Raw genomic sequence first — 15,219 nt, 5'->3', positions numbered from 1 at the left:
CTTTTACCTTCATGATTTAAGTTACGACCTATGTAATGTTATTGTTTAATAAAAATCGAATCTGATTGTTAAAAATGGCCCGGTCATGACGGTGAAGCTGGGCTTGGGGGTGACACGTGCTATTAGTGTCTGATGGAAATGTGGAGGGTTCTGCTAATCTCCAGGACCGTCCGGTGCGGAGCGCACAGCGCAGACAACCGACCGCGGAACGCTGGAAGAAAAGAACAAACGAACGCTGTAGAATGGCTGATCGTCACGTGGTGGGCTGTTCCCACAGTTCCACTTCCGCTCGCACGCCTGACGTCACTTCCGTTGAGAAGCCGCGCTGACTGCCACTGGCCTGAGAAGCGCATGCGCAGTGGCCTCTCATTCCGGCATGCAACGCGCTGTTGCTGACGTCAGCCGCACTCTGCCCAGTCCCCTCCGCCATTGGTGAGTGTGGAGTCTGTAACTCCCGGGCCAGGCCTGAACCGAGACACCGAGCGGGCCCCGGCTAATAAACCGTACGCGAACCTTCCCGACCAGGCCTGGAACTGACGCCCGGAGAACGGCACCTCTGAACCGAAGCCTGCACCGAGTGACCGCCTGCGGCCTAACCCCGCTGTCCGGGCCCCGGCCTGTACTGAGCCGCCCGCCCCCTCCCCATCCGGACTGTGTGGATTCTCCGTATCTGCTCTTCATGAATGATGTCTGCCACAAGCGTGGACCCGCAGGTGAGCGGATGTGCGCCGGCCCGGGCCCGTCCATGCTGCGGCCGCCTCCCCCTCCATCCATCCCCGCCGGCTCCTCCCGCCCCCTCACCAGGCCGGCTGTGCTCATCCTTCCTCTATGTAACGCATGTAGATGTAGCAGTGCTGAGCGTGTCTCCCGGCTCAGTGCAGGTTCTCCCACATCTCCGGTTTAGTGCAGGTTCTTCCATATCCCCCCGGCTCAGTGCATGGTCTCCCACATCTCCCTGGTTTAGTGCAGATTCTCCCCAGCTCTCTGCAGGGTCTCCCACATCTCCCCAGCTCTGTGCAGGGTCTTACACATTTCCGTGGTTAGTGCAGTGTCCCCTGGCTCTGTGTAGGGTCTCCCACATCTCCCCAGCTCTGTGCAGGGTCTCCCACATCTCCCCACACGTTCAGCTCTGCTACATCTGTTACTAAATGCACAGTAAAGCATTGCCCTGTGGATGTGCCCACCCTGTGTACAGATATTGTATACTGTTCATTACCATCTGTCCCTTTTTTTAATCTGATGCTATTTCCTCCATTTTCAAGTGCAGTTCTTTGCTCTTCCTCCAGTTGTTCCAGAGGCCTCTAATCCGTGACTTTTCCTGAACTACAACTCCCAGCCTGCATTGTCCATGTTGCGGGTGTCAGGGCATGTTGAGAGTTGTGGTTCTCTGGTTGGGGACCCTTGTATTGTACTTTATTCCTCCGCTCCCCCGTGTCATTTCTGTCTATATTCACATATCCAGTTCTTTCCATGTGGGGGTCTCTGGCCTTTTGGGTTATGTCCCTCTGAGCTCTCTTTGCCTCTGATCATCTTTCTTTGTGTTTCATCAGTTCCTTATGTCTTTTCTCCATCTTTTTCCTCCTTCCTTCTGTTTGCAGAATATTGTCTGCTTCCCGTCTATAAGGCTCTGTGCGCACTAGGAAAATGGATTTTTCTCAAGAAATTTGAGTCTGAAAGATTAACGCACTTGCGTTCAAAAAACGCATGTGTTTTTACCGTGATTTTTTTATGCGTTTTTTCCGCAGGTTGGTCTCTGCGTGTTTTTACTATTATCTATGGCAAAAAACGCAGGTACCTGCAGAAAAGAAGTGACATGCTCATTCTTTTTCTCAAGAAATTCTGCAGAGAATGTTCTTGAGAAAAAAACGCAGGGTGCGCACAGCTATTATTTTTTCCATAGGTTTTGCTGGGGAATGTCTGCAGAAAGGTTATAACCATTTTCTCAAGAAATCTCTGCAGCAAAAACGCAAAAAAACTCGGGTAAAAACGCAGTGTGTGAACAGATTCTCTAGGAATACTTTATTTTTTTTTATCCCCACAACCTTGCGCTTGGTTAAAGGTAAAATCATTACTCGCCTTCCACCACTGCCCCCAGTTTTTGTTGACAGGCTGCAGCGATGACATCATGACTTCAGTACATGTGACCACTACAGCCAATCACGTCCTGCTCACCACTCAGCGCAGTGATTGGATGCGGAGGGTAGTTGACGGTGACATTTGTTTCAACTAGAGCGTCTATGGGAAATAAACATATTTATGGGGAAAAAAACCTTTAATTCACAGTTGCTCATCATATCCATGGGAGATCCTTAAAGTGTAACTGCTTTTATAACACTTTGTGTAATGACATTAGAAGTTGTTGATCTACGCAAGTCCAGGTGCTGAGACTTACACCATTATCAAAAAGTGAGCGGAGACCCTTCCAATCACACTGTCCCCGCACCCGATGTCCATGGTTCCTTATACGACGGATACATGTTTGTGTATCTTTGGTCTCAGATCTGGATGGCCATTTCTGCAATGTTTGATTGTTCTTGTGCTGTCACTGAAAGGGGAAATAAAACTTAAGATTTCATAAATACACTTAAACCCTATTTTTTTTGAACAGTGTCTATTATCTACTTTCTGAAAATCAAGAACATACAAAAAAAAACCCCCAATCTCTTACTAGGTGATCAATTTTTTTTTTTTTTGTTTTTTTTTTTTATTAAATGTTAAGTTTTGGGGTTTTTTTTTCTCCTTTTCAGTGATTAGTATCTATTATTCGGAATTTTTCCAATACCGCAGTGATTGTACCTGTGGTCTGATTTTATACTGTCCCTTCCTCTGGTTCTACGCGAAGGAGTCGTAATAAAGCAGAGGGGGACGTCTGTCTCTTAATAGGACATATGGGGGTAGAGGGGAGGGGGCGCATCTATTGATCAGAGGAAACGCTGCAATGAAAGGCTCAGCCTGTCTATATTCCATGAATGGCTATTGATTTCACAAGACATAGCTAAACGGTCTTTTACTGTACTAAGTCAATGCTCCACCACAACCCCCACGTTGCTTCTAGTTCCCCATGAAAACACTTCCTGTTACCTCCACTCCATATGGTTCTACATGAATATCATTCCCATTGTTCAAGCCACGTGGGATGTGATCATTGATTTGGAAGCTGATTCATACCCACATCATGTTCCCAACACTGAACCTCTTACAAATCAGAACAGGAAGTGTTGTCATAAGGACATTGCTCTGATGCAACAGGCTTTGGGTTGTAAATGTAGATACTACTTTTATTGAAGCTGGCAGATCACTGCAGGTAATACATGAATGCCACTGGGACCACCGGAGTGAGAGCCAGCCCCTCTACATTAAGGCCCCATCACACTAAGCAACATCGCTAGCAACATCGCTGCAGAGGCACAACTTGCTAGCGATGTTGCTTAGTGTGACATCCAGCAACAACCTGGCCCCTGCTGTGAGGTCGCTGGTTGTTGCTGAATGTCCTTGGCCATTTTTTAGTTGTTGCTCTCCTGCTGTGAAGCACAGATCGCTGTGTGTGACAGCGACATAGCAACAACTAAATGTGCAGGGAGCAGGGAGCCGGCTTCTGCGGACGCTGGTAAGCAATGTAAACATTGGGTAACCAAGAAGCCCTTACCTTGGTTACCCGATATTTACCTTAGTTACTAGAGTCCGCCGCTCTCAGCTGTCAGTGCCGGCTCCCTGCACACGTAGCTGGAGTACACATTGGGTAATTAACCCGATGTGTACTGTGGCTAGGAGTGCAGGGAACACTGAGCCGACACTGGCAGCGGCGGACGCTGGTAACGAAGGTAAATATCGGGTAACCAAGGGAAGTGCTTCTTGGTTACCCGATATTTACCTTAGTTACCAAGCGCAGCATGCTTCCACGTGTAGCGACGCTCCAGCGATCCCTGCCAGGTCAGGTTGCTGGTGGGATCGCTGGAGCGTCGCTTAGTGTGACATCTCACCAGCGACCTTCTAGCAACTTACCAGCGATCCCTATCGGGTTGTATCGTTGTTGGGATCGCTGGTAAGTTCTTTAGTGTGACTGGGCCTTTAGGGGTGCTTCACACATAGCGAGATCGCTACCAAAATCGCTGCTACGTCACGGTTTTGGTGACGCAACAGTACCCTCATTAGCGATCTCGCTGTGTGTGACACTGAGCAGTGACCTGGCCCTTGCTGTGAGATTGCTGCTCGTTACACACAGCCCTAGTTCGTTTTTTTTATTGTTGCTCTTCCGCTGTGACACACACATCGCTGTGTGACAGCGAGAGAGTGACGAAATGAAGCGAGCAAGGAGCTGGCATCTGGCAGCTGCGGTAAGCTGTAACCAGGGTAAACATCGGGTAACCAAGGTGGTTACCCGATATTTACCTTCGTTACCAGCCTCCGTCGCTCTCACGCTGCCAGTGCCGGCTCCTGCTCTCTGCACATGTAGCTGCAGTACACATCGGTTTAATTAACCCGATGTGTGCTGTAGCTAGGAGAGCAGGGAGCCAGTGCTAAGCAGTGTGCGCTGCTCTCTGCACATGTAGCTGCAGTACACATCAGGTTAATTAACCCGATGTGTGCTGTAGCTAGGAGAGCAGGGAGCCAGCGCTAAGCAGTGTGCGCGGCTCCCTGCTCCCTGCACATGTAGCGACGTTATGATCGCTGCTGCGTCGCTGTGTTTGACAGCTAAGCAGCGATCATAACAGCGACTTACAAGGTCGCTGCTACGTCACAAAAAATGGTGACGTAACAGCGACGTCGTTATCGCTGTCGCTATGTGTGAACCCAGCCTTAGTCTATATACTCTGATAGGATTACAGGAGGTTTTTATCTGTGAGCGCACCAAGGGGAAGAAAAGTGGCCGTATGATCCAATCACATCCCAGATCTCATTTGTCAGAAGCCTTTTTCATAAAAATGGGATCAGCAACCTAATTGGTTAAAGGGAATCTTATTAGCAGGATTTCACCCCCCCCCCCACACACACACACACAAACTATGCACATGTAGCTCTTTCAAAGACAAGTCCAGCAATACCTGTACATGGGCGGTAACAGGAGCAGACTGGCCAATAACACCTATTCCTTCTTGACTTACAGCACACAACAAAGAGGCTGTCAGTCAACAATGTGGCGGCAGCACTGGGCAGGGATAGAGCTGAAGTGACGGAGGCTTCAGATATACCATAGATCTTCAGCCTCATGCACATATCAATTCAAACACTGATTTCTCAGTAACAGAGGAGCAGACTGGCCATGTACAGGTATTGCTGGACTTGTCTTTAAAAGAGCTACATGCGCATATAATTAGATTGGGGGGAAATCCTGGTGACAGATTCCTTTTAAAGGCAACCTGACCACTGACACATACTGCCCGATCCTTGGCAGCAGGTATCAGACACTCTTAACAATTTCAGCTAGGTATGTTTGACCCTGAAACAATGTTGCGTTTTAGAGAAAAACCTCACTTTTAAAGGGAATCTGTCAGCAGGTTTTCGCTATGTAAGCTGAAGACAGCATGCTGCAAGGGTTAAAACATAGAATTCAGGGTCTGTAGGTTATTTGCTATGTTTGTTTAAGCAGGAAGACCCTTATTGTGGTCGGACTAAAAAGTCATGCTATAGTTTAGCGCTCGTCCCCTCCCCTAACACCTCGCTGTCAATGTACAAGCCTTGTTGGGAGCCTGGTATGGGCGGGACAGCGCTCTAAGCTCTAATACATTGCTAAATATAAAAATTCTGATTGTGTCACAACGGCACCAGCCAGTAATCATTGGATTTGGGATCTCTTTGCCTACATCTTGCTGCTCTCAGATGAGGTAGACAAAAAACTGCTGACAGATTCCATTTAAAAGGAACCCACCATCAGGATTTTCAGTAAAATAAAGCCAGTGTTATACTGGTGCTAGGATGCTGAATGTATCCGTACCTTTTGTTCAGAGATTGGATATTTTATTTCAGAAATATGTGAAAGTAAAGTTCCAGCAATGCACTGCTGTTTGACAGGTGCAACAGGAAATTAATACTAGGGTCGTGTCTTGCTATCTATTCCCACCCTCTTCCCCTTTTGCCGTCATAGATGTTAATTCCGACGCAGGTTGACGGGCGGTAATAGATGGCAAGACCCGACCCACATATTCCCTTCCTTTTGCACCTGTCAATCAAATAGTGCATTGCTGGAACTTTACTTGCACATATTTCTGAAATAAAGCATCTAATCTCAGAACAAAAGGTATGGATACATTCAGCATCCTAGCACCAGTATAGCACTGGCTTTACTGTTATATTGGAAGATCCTGCTTGTTGGTTCTCTTAAAAGCCGCCAGGGACCAAGTCACATGGGAGACTTGTCACACAAACTGGTCTCTGATTTTCTCCTCGCCTACTACCTTGGAGTGACAGATCTTCCCCTGCATGCATTCTTAGGGAGAGACCTGTCAGGCACCAGCAGCGAGCGGGGAGAAGCCCCTGTGGACCCATCTTTTCAGTTGGTCACCGGCAGCTTTCAAAGTATGGCTAAAATCATTCATCACGTGTCTGATGATGGCCATGGATCGGGCAGCATGTATCGGCTGTCAGGCTCCCGCTAATATGGGCAGCTGCTCCAGCTTTCATTCATCCAGGCTTTTTATCCCCTTCCCACATTTGATGAGATGACAAGCATCGCAGTGTTATACAGCATGTCTAGAAATATGGATCTAATTTACCTTATTTTTTTTTTCTTCTTTTTTTCATGTGGAATACGCCAGAGACCAAAAGGACAGGACAGTAAAGGTAATTATTACCCTCCATCACCCCATCTATACATAGACTATAAAGCCAATGTCTGGGAGTTACTACAGCTACAAGCTGAAGGCTGCATTCACACAAATAGGCTCATATAGGAATATTATAATCCTGCGCCCCTCCTCGCTGTTGAGGGTCCCATTCCTAGAGTTGTGCCTTTATAACGGCTTACTACCCATTTACAAGATCGGTGATAATGTTGCTGATCACTGGGATTCCTGCAATGGGTTTCTGTAAAGATGGGGGGGGGGTAACACCTACTAGAGCATTGTTAAAGGGGGTCATATAAGCTTATATGGCTAGGTCAATATGAGATCGATGGGGGTCCAGAACCGGCCACCACCGCTCCGCACACGGTGTAGAGCAGTGTCAGGAGCCGCGGAGGGATGCTTTTTTATTATTAATCATTAATTTAAAATTAGATTTGGGTCCATTCACATAGCCGGGTGCAGTATGAGCCCCCCTCAGCCTCTGTTTAGACTCTGTAAGCCCCCTCTCATGTCATGTTAGTTTGCGAACTACATTTTTTCACTTGGATGCTCAAACAATGATCTTATTTCAGTTCAAAATGGATCCTTGCACCAGAAAGACAACGTCCATGACAACGACTTTGAGCAGTACCTGTCGGGGCAGTCCAATCAGGTGAGTGCGGTCATCACAAATCCCCCTCCACTTTATTAAACCTATAGAGAACTGCCGTCTATGGGATGTCCCCTTGTGGGGGTTTGTTCATAGTCCCGAGACTTTCTGCTTTACTGAATTTATGAAGGAAGGATACATTGCCAGTATAGATACATCATGTGGGTGGTTTACAGATAAACTAAGGAAAACTCTTATTGAAAAGTCTGCAACTTTTTGCTGAACTCTATTAAAGGGGTTGTCCACTATTAGGACAGCGGCTTTTCATTGCCGTTGTTTGGCCCCATTAAAATAAAAACGCATACACCCAGGGCTCACGTGAGGTTGTGATGTTATGTGAACATCGAGCCCAGTCAGCGCCGGCTTCTCTCTCCCCGCCTTCTGAAGTATTAGCAGTCAACAAGAGGTGAGCAGCAGCTGCAGCTCTTCCTGTTAATTACTTATACATGTGAATACAGACGCCGGCGCTGATTGGCTCGAGGTTCGCGTGACATCAACCTCGCATGAGCCCGGGAACGCAAGCGTCGACACTGCTGCTACCGCGCCAGCACAGGAGGGGAGTATAAGTGTTTATATTTTGGGGGCAAACATGGGGAATGGGATTGTTATCCTACTAGTGGACAAACCCTTTGATTCCATGTTGATTTCATGATGTTTTCCTGCTGTCAGTCATTTTGTTACATCCCGATTTTTATTCAAACACAAATCGCATTCACTGACAGCACGCAAATACGTTATTGAGTTTCAGATAAGGGTGCTCTCTGCTTTCCACAATTCCTACTTAAAGGGAATCTGTTGCCAGCCACCACCAGTAAGCCCTTATATACAGCATTGTGGAATTCTGTATATAAAGCCCAGGCCACTCTGTATAACATAACATAAAAACCCCCCACCTTTTATTATACTCACCTGCGGGGGAGTCCGGCTCCTCCTCTTTTCTTGTAATCACCATCCTCCTTCCCTGCTCTGTGTATGACACGTCTTACGTCATCCACACAGTGTCCACCATTGCGCTCCTGCACATACGCACGTTTCTGCCTTGCTGAGGGAAGATGAAAGTATTGTAGTGCGCATGCGTGGGCATCCTTTGATCTTTCCCCCACCTGTGCATTACAGTACTTTGAGCTGCCCTCAGCAGGGCAGAGAGATGACCGCACTGGAGGACACTGTTTGGATGACATAAGACATGTCGCCCTCACGAACCGAGGAGGATGGCGATTGCAAGAAGAGAGGAAGCACCAGACCGAGACCAGGGACGCCTATCGGACTGGACAGAATTCTGTATATATGGGGTGTACTGGTGGTGGCGGTTGCTTATAAGGCACAAATCTGGTGACATGTTCCCTTTCAAGTGGCCCTATTGATAATAGGCTGATCATCTCATCAGTGGGTTTTTTTTGTGTAATGCAAGACCTGACAGGTCCTCCAGAGCAAGAGACATATATTGTAACCTCTCACGAGATGAGATTCCTGAACATAAGGATATTTATTTATTACGCATTACTTATATAGCGCGGTCATCATCACGGTTCCCGCTGCGGCTCATAAGGATAGGCAACAATTTGTTTTCCTGGAAATTAATTTGATAGGGCTTTAGATTTTTGCTCTTTCTTTGACTGATTATTTGGGTTCTAACTCTCTACTTTCTTCTGCTAACAGAGTAACAGCTACCCATCCATGACAGACCCGTACCTCTCCAGCTATTATCCGCCATCAATCTTCCCGTACTCGCTGAGTGAAGCGCCGTGGTCAACAGGTGGGGACCCCCCCATCCCATATCTTACCCCATATGGACAGCTCAGCAATGGAGACCATCACTTCATGCATGATGCAGTGTTTGGACAGCCAGGGGGTCTGGGAAATAACATCTACCAACATCGCTTCAACTTTTTCCCTGAAAACCCTGCATTTTCCGCTTGGGGCACCAGCGGCTCTCAGGGTCAGCAGACTCAGAACTCTGCCTATGGGGGCAGCTACAGCTACCCTCCCAGCTCTTTGGGCGGGACGATTGTGGATGGACAGACCGGGTTTCATAATGAGACTCTTAATAAAGCACCGGGCATGAACAGCATTGAACAGGGCATGGTGGGGCTAAAGATAGGCAGCAACGTGACTGCATCAGCAGTGAAGACGGTGGGCTCTGTGGTGAACAGCGTAGGAATGCCAAGTGCTCTGTCTGGCAATGGTGGCAACAGTATAAGTATGCCACCTTCTAAACCCACCTCATGGGCAGCCATAGCCAGCAAACCTGCCAAACCACAGCCTAAGACAAAAACTAAACCTGTGACTATCATTGGTGGGGCACTGCCCCCACCACCCATCAAACATAACATGGATATTGGCACCTGGGACAATAAGGGTCCGGTCACTAAGCCCCCAATGCCTCCGCAGATCCCATCGCCTCAGTCCATCCCTCAGCCCCAACCCCAACAGCAGCTGCTGCAACCCATCCCGGCTCAACCCCCACCTTTGTCCCAGGCCCCTTACCAAAATCCCCCAGCGCCACCACAGCAGCAGCAGGCCCCACAGAACCGCTGGGTAGCCCCCCGTAACAGGAACGCTGCCTATGGGCAAGGTGGGGGCCCTGACGGTAATCCTTTGGGTGGGCCTCAGCCTCACGCTGTCCCTGGTAGTGATTCCCATCCAGTGTTGGAGAAGCTTAAAGCCTCTCACAGCTACAACCCCAAGGACTTCGACTGGAACCTGAAAAACGGACGTGTGTTTATCATCAAGAGTTACTCCGAGGACGATATTCACCGCTCCATCAAGTACTCTATCTGGTGTAGCACGGAGCACGGCAATAAGCGTCTGGACAGCGCTTTCCGCTCCATGAACGGCAAAGGCCCCGTCTACTTGCTCTTCAGCGTCAACGGCAGTGGACACTTCTGCGGCGTGGCCGAGATGCGGTCACCTGTCGATTACGGCACCAGCGCTGGTGTCTGGTCACAGGACAAGTGGAAGGGCAAGTTTGACGTCAAGTGGCTCTTTGTCAAGGACGTCCCCAACAACCAGCTGAGGCACATCCGTCTGGAGAACAACGATAATAAACCGGTCACAAACTCGCGAGACACGCAGGAGGTGCCCTTAGAAAAAGCAAAACTAGTGCTTAAAATCATTGCCACTTACAAGCACACGACCTCCATCTTTGATGACTTTTCTCATTATGAGAAGCGCCAGGAGGAGGAAGAGGTCGTGCGCAAGGTAATCCACCAGACTTGTTAACCCTTCTCACTGTCTGATTCTGGTAGTCGTGTGAATGTCAGTTGACTATGAAGGGTGGGCGGGGGAGGAGGGGCATTCTGGGCATTTATATTATAAGGTCACTTCTCATATTCAAGAGCTCTGCCAGCTGTCACTGAATGAAAATGGGCATCTACAGCATTTTTTTTTTTCCTATCCTGATCACATCTAACTCTCACAGCTGCAGGGCTTGTCACAGTGTATCGGAGCACTCTATGGAAACCAGTGAGATCGCATAGGGACGGGAAACGCAAGGTTTTCACTCACTGACAGCAAGCAAAGTTCTGCCTTCAAATGGTGAATGTATTTTACAAAATGAAAATGCATGACTTCTATTTCATGGGCAGAAGTGTCGGGATGTTCCCTGTCCCTTCTTACCATTCTGTGTAAAAGGAGATCTAACACCCCCCATATTGGGGCAGTGGTTGGTTCCACAGCAAGCATTGGAACAGACCACTGCATACATTTAGGGGGCTCTGTCTATTAAATAAAAAAAAAAGTTTATGAAATACAAGACTACAATAGTGGAAGAATAAGTGAGACATTCTGTTCAAATCCACCTCCCCTGGGGGTGTGATGGCTGCTGCAGATTGAGCGGCCGTTGTAGTTGCATCCTGATTGATTAGTAATGTCTGATCCTAATCTGGCCATAGACGTGACAAATCTAGCCAACGCTCTTGGCAGACTGCAATCTCTTCTGACCCCCTCATGTTCGACTGTCATCTAATCCGCTTGGGGGTCTGTTATATGTATGGTACATACAGGACTCCCTGTAGAGATCAGACCTGACCAATCCATTCTCTATTGGGAGCAGCTTTGTCTGAAGGTAATATTCCCGTGAAAGTCGGCTGAAGTGTACTCTTCTCTGTAATGTAAATTCTAGAATAAACATTGTTTTCGCTTCCATAGAGGAACAGTTTTGGGTAGGATGTCGCTTACTGGCTTGTGTGTTTGTAAAATGAATGTTATACGTGTTATTTGATGGGGTGTGACTGCTCTTCCCTTTGATCTTCAGATATTGGGGACTCATGGACGACTTCAGCGCCACCCCTCCATTGCTCCCCGGAATAGGTAGACAGTGGGTCCCTATTTCAGACATGTCAAGATGGAGAAGCAGCAGCTAAGGCTACGATTATCAGGGCATATTCGGGCCATGTACAGACTGATGGCGAGTCTCCTGACCCTAACAGCCTCCATAGACATCTGGGGTTGATAGTTCAGGTCAGGAGACCTGTGGTTCATACACAGACTACAATATATTTCTGTGAATGTAGGCGTATGCTGAAGGAGAGTTGTATTTTTGACCACGGCCGGAGTGCCTGCATGTTGGCTTTGGGACTTGCTGAGGATGAGATTACACTGACTATATTCTAAGATGGGAATCTTGACCTCTGATCGGTGAATCCCCCCCCTTGTTGCATGATGGTGCTCGTCCCTCCTTAGGCAGCTGAGTATTAGTGCTGCTGATCTCTGATCCATTTGGTTGCTGGTAATGCATCATGGAGCATGCCGGGAGCGGGCGCGCTCTACCCGGCTGGCGTGTGCTTTGCCCTTTAGTGGCACTTACCATGGCCCTGTCTTCCCATAGCACCACAGGCAGTTTCAGATTCTCTGCAGATTTGCATCTCCCTCTTTTATTACAGCAGCCATGTGTTTTTATAGAACTGTGGTTTTAAGAATTTACATGTAGACAGTGATGTGGAAACCACAGTCTGCAGGAAGGAGAGGAAGATACTTTCCACTTAAGCTATCACTATGGATTTATGAGTAAAAAATTAAAGGGGTTATCCAGTGTGCCTCACTTCTGCATCGCGAGCGACGAGGTGGTCTCATGTTAGCATCCTATTAAAGGACAGAGGCATAAATCCTGCTGATATGTGGCAGGCGGCCATCGATACCACATTGCAGCACCGCCTAATCTGGACGTGAAAGACTCTGGATAACCCCTTAAGAGAGAGCCTTAAACCTCAGCACTGCCGACACTTGGCAGTGAAGCCCCGTAAATATGGTAGATTTTAGATTGCTACATCATATTCAAGAAGGCTGAATGGTTCTGGAGCACAGAAGACTGTGCTTATAGACTATTATAGGGGCTGATTCATTATTACATGTGCTCCCTTACGTGCAACAAGATAACTTTGCAGCTTCTGGGGATTTCATGGAGCAAAAAAATTAAAATCTATGCTGTTGTGGATAGGACCTGCATTTTATCCCATTTTCTGGCTTTTAACATTGCCACGCCCCCAACATTAAACAACACCCACTTTTTAAGGATAATGAGGGAGAAGTCACCAGTAATGATGAGCGAGTTTCGAAATACTCTTAACGGGTACTGTCTAATACTCGTGTATTCATTCTGAAAAGTGTGCAATGCAAAACAATGGGGAAAAACTCGCAAAGTAACGAGTAACCCGAATGCCGTACTATTCATGCAAGTAGCGAATAGTGTGGCATTCGGGTTACTTTGCCAGTTTTTCCCCATTGACTTGCATTGCACACACTATTCGGAATGTATACGCGAGTATTAGACAGCACTCATTACGAGTATCGCGAATCCCAGTATTTCGGAACTCTTTCATCATTAGTCACCAGTTATAAAGCAGGTGTGGCGCCAATGTTTACATCTTAGAGGTACTAAACTGGCAGAAATGTCAGGAGCGCTAATATCCCCGCCATTGTCCATTGTGTTCAGATTATGTGTAAAAGTAAATTCTGGATCAAAACTAAAGCACAAAGTTGCAATAATTTTTTCATGAAACGTGGTTTACTGTCAGTGAAAGGTAATATTGTTTTAGAAACTAGAAAAAAAATAAAGCTGTGTAGATGTGTGATGAAACCTGACACTTAGTGAGCTGGACTAGGTCAGGAAAGTCTATAATGTTACCCAGAACTTGGATATAAGACGCCTAGCCTTAAGGCCACTTTACACAGAGATAAATCTGCGGCAGATCTGTGGTTGCAGTGAAATTGTGGACAATCAGTGCCAGGTTTGTGGCTGTGTACAAATGGAACAATATGTCCATGATTTCACTGCAACCACACATCTGCCAAAGATTTATCTGTGTGTGACGGGGCCTTTAGAATAGGCCACCAGTATCAGATTGTCGGACCCCCCCAACAATCGGCCATCACCAGGTCCCTTTCCACCGGATGTGGATACTGCTCCATACACTGCCTAGTGGCCGTTCTCTAGTACTGCAGCTTGTTCCCTTTCACTTCAGTAACACCCCCACTGATCTAATATTGGTAACCCAAGTCATGGACAATCTGAGTCTGATTTTGTAAATCCTAATCTGTAGGGAATGTAAACAAAAATGATAGCAAAAGATGAAGATTTTACTTCCATAATAATCTGAATACTCCATAAAATGGATTACCGTATTGGACCTCAATATCCGACTCTCAGTGCATCGGCCAAGCAGATGTGTAAAAGGCAGTATCCTCTAATCTGTACACTGCTCTGTATTTCCAGTGATGCAGAGTATTGATGTGACAGGTACGGCATCTGGCACAGCCGTGGCTAGGTGTACAGATAAGAGACCGCAGCCCCATCACACATCTGACCGGCCGGTGTGCAGTCTACCCCCACCGACCTGACACAGATGTCCTATCCTGAAGATACACCACCAATATTGTGATTGAGTAAAAAAAAAAAAAAACCCTTGAAGACCCACTAGTATCACATTGTTAGTTGCAGTGTATCTGTAGGGAAGCGGTTTCAGCCTCGGGGTCACGAAAGAATTATTTGTTGTCAATGTGCACAATTCCTGGACTATTCACAACCAAGCATGTCTCATCCACGTGAACACTGGCAGCTACTGACCTGAGGGTAAGTTTACATCCAGCAGATTTATTGTAAAAATTTCTGCAAATTAAATTCCGCTCTGTCCATCAGAATTTGCTGGTTCTGTATCAGGCGCATGGTCTCCTTCACATGACGGCCGCAGACTTGAGCAGTGCTAGGACATGATGGATGGATGCAGACCAAAAATCTTTTAGTTTTCCTTTAAAGGGAACCTGTCAGCAAAAATTTTGCACTAAACATAAGATTCCCCCTCTGCAGCTCCTGGGCTGCATTCTAGCAATGTTCCTGTTCTTGTGCCCCCTTTCTGACCTAAATAAAGACTTTATAAAGTGGTACCTTTTTGTATGCAGATACTGTAAATGGGACACGGGGGTGGGCTCTCTGGTGTCTGTTATTCTGCCTCCTGCCGCTTTAGGCCGCCCCCCCCCCATCGCTCATTTCCATAGCTGTGGACGCCGCCCAGTGCTCCAGAGGTCCCCGCGCATGCCCAGTGCCTATCTCTCGTGGATGAGCACTGTGCCCAGTGTCACCGCTGGTGACGTGTGCGCAGGCTTTAGATTATGGGCGGCGCTTTGATTTTCATTACCAAGTAACCGCCCATAATCGCGTGCCCGCGCTTTCCCCTCTGCCTCCACTGTTCTGCGCAAGCGCGGGCCTGCTGACCCCAGGTTACCTCTTTCCCATCTTGCCCTGAGGCAGGAAATAGATGGGAGGAGCGCAGAGCAGGACACCACCAATCAGGAGGA

The 15,219-nt window shown here is 47.5% G+C and overlaps 1 protein-coding gene across 1 annotated transcript in view; it reads left to right on the top strand.

The window, feature by feature from the left end:
• Positions 1-372: 372 nt before the first annotated feature.
• The window catches only part of YTHDF1 (YTH N6-methyladenosine RNA binding protein F1), a 32,464-nt gene continuing 17,617 nt past the window's right edge, over positions 373-15,219 (top strand). The window contains exons 1-4 of the mRNA XM_075350422.1: positions 373-713; positions 6,753-6,777; positions 7,352-7,431; positions 9,088-10,629. Coding sequence (XP_075206537.1) covers positions 684-713; positions 6,753-6,777; positions 7,352-7,431; positions 9,088-10,629 — 1,677 coding nt within the window. The 5' untranslated portion in view covers positions 373-683. The remainder of the gene's footprint in view (positions 714-6,752; positions 6,778-7,351; positions 7,432-9,087; positions 10,630-15,219) is intronic.

Source organism: Anomaloglossus baeobatrachus, chromosome 5, assembly GCF_048569485.1.
Source record: "Anomaloglossus baeobatrachus isolate aAnoBae1 chromosome 5, aAnoBae1.hap1, whole genome shotgun sequence".
Taxonomy (NCBI): domain Eukaryota; kingdom Metazoa; phylum Chordata; class Amphibia; order Anura; family Aromobatidae; genus Anomaloglossus; species Anomaloglossus baeobatrachus.
Note: the sequence above shows the minus strand (reverse complement) of the source record. Positions and strands in the feature narration are given on the sequence as shown.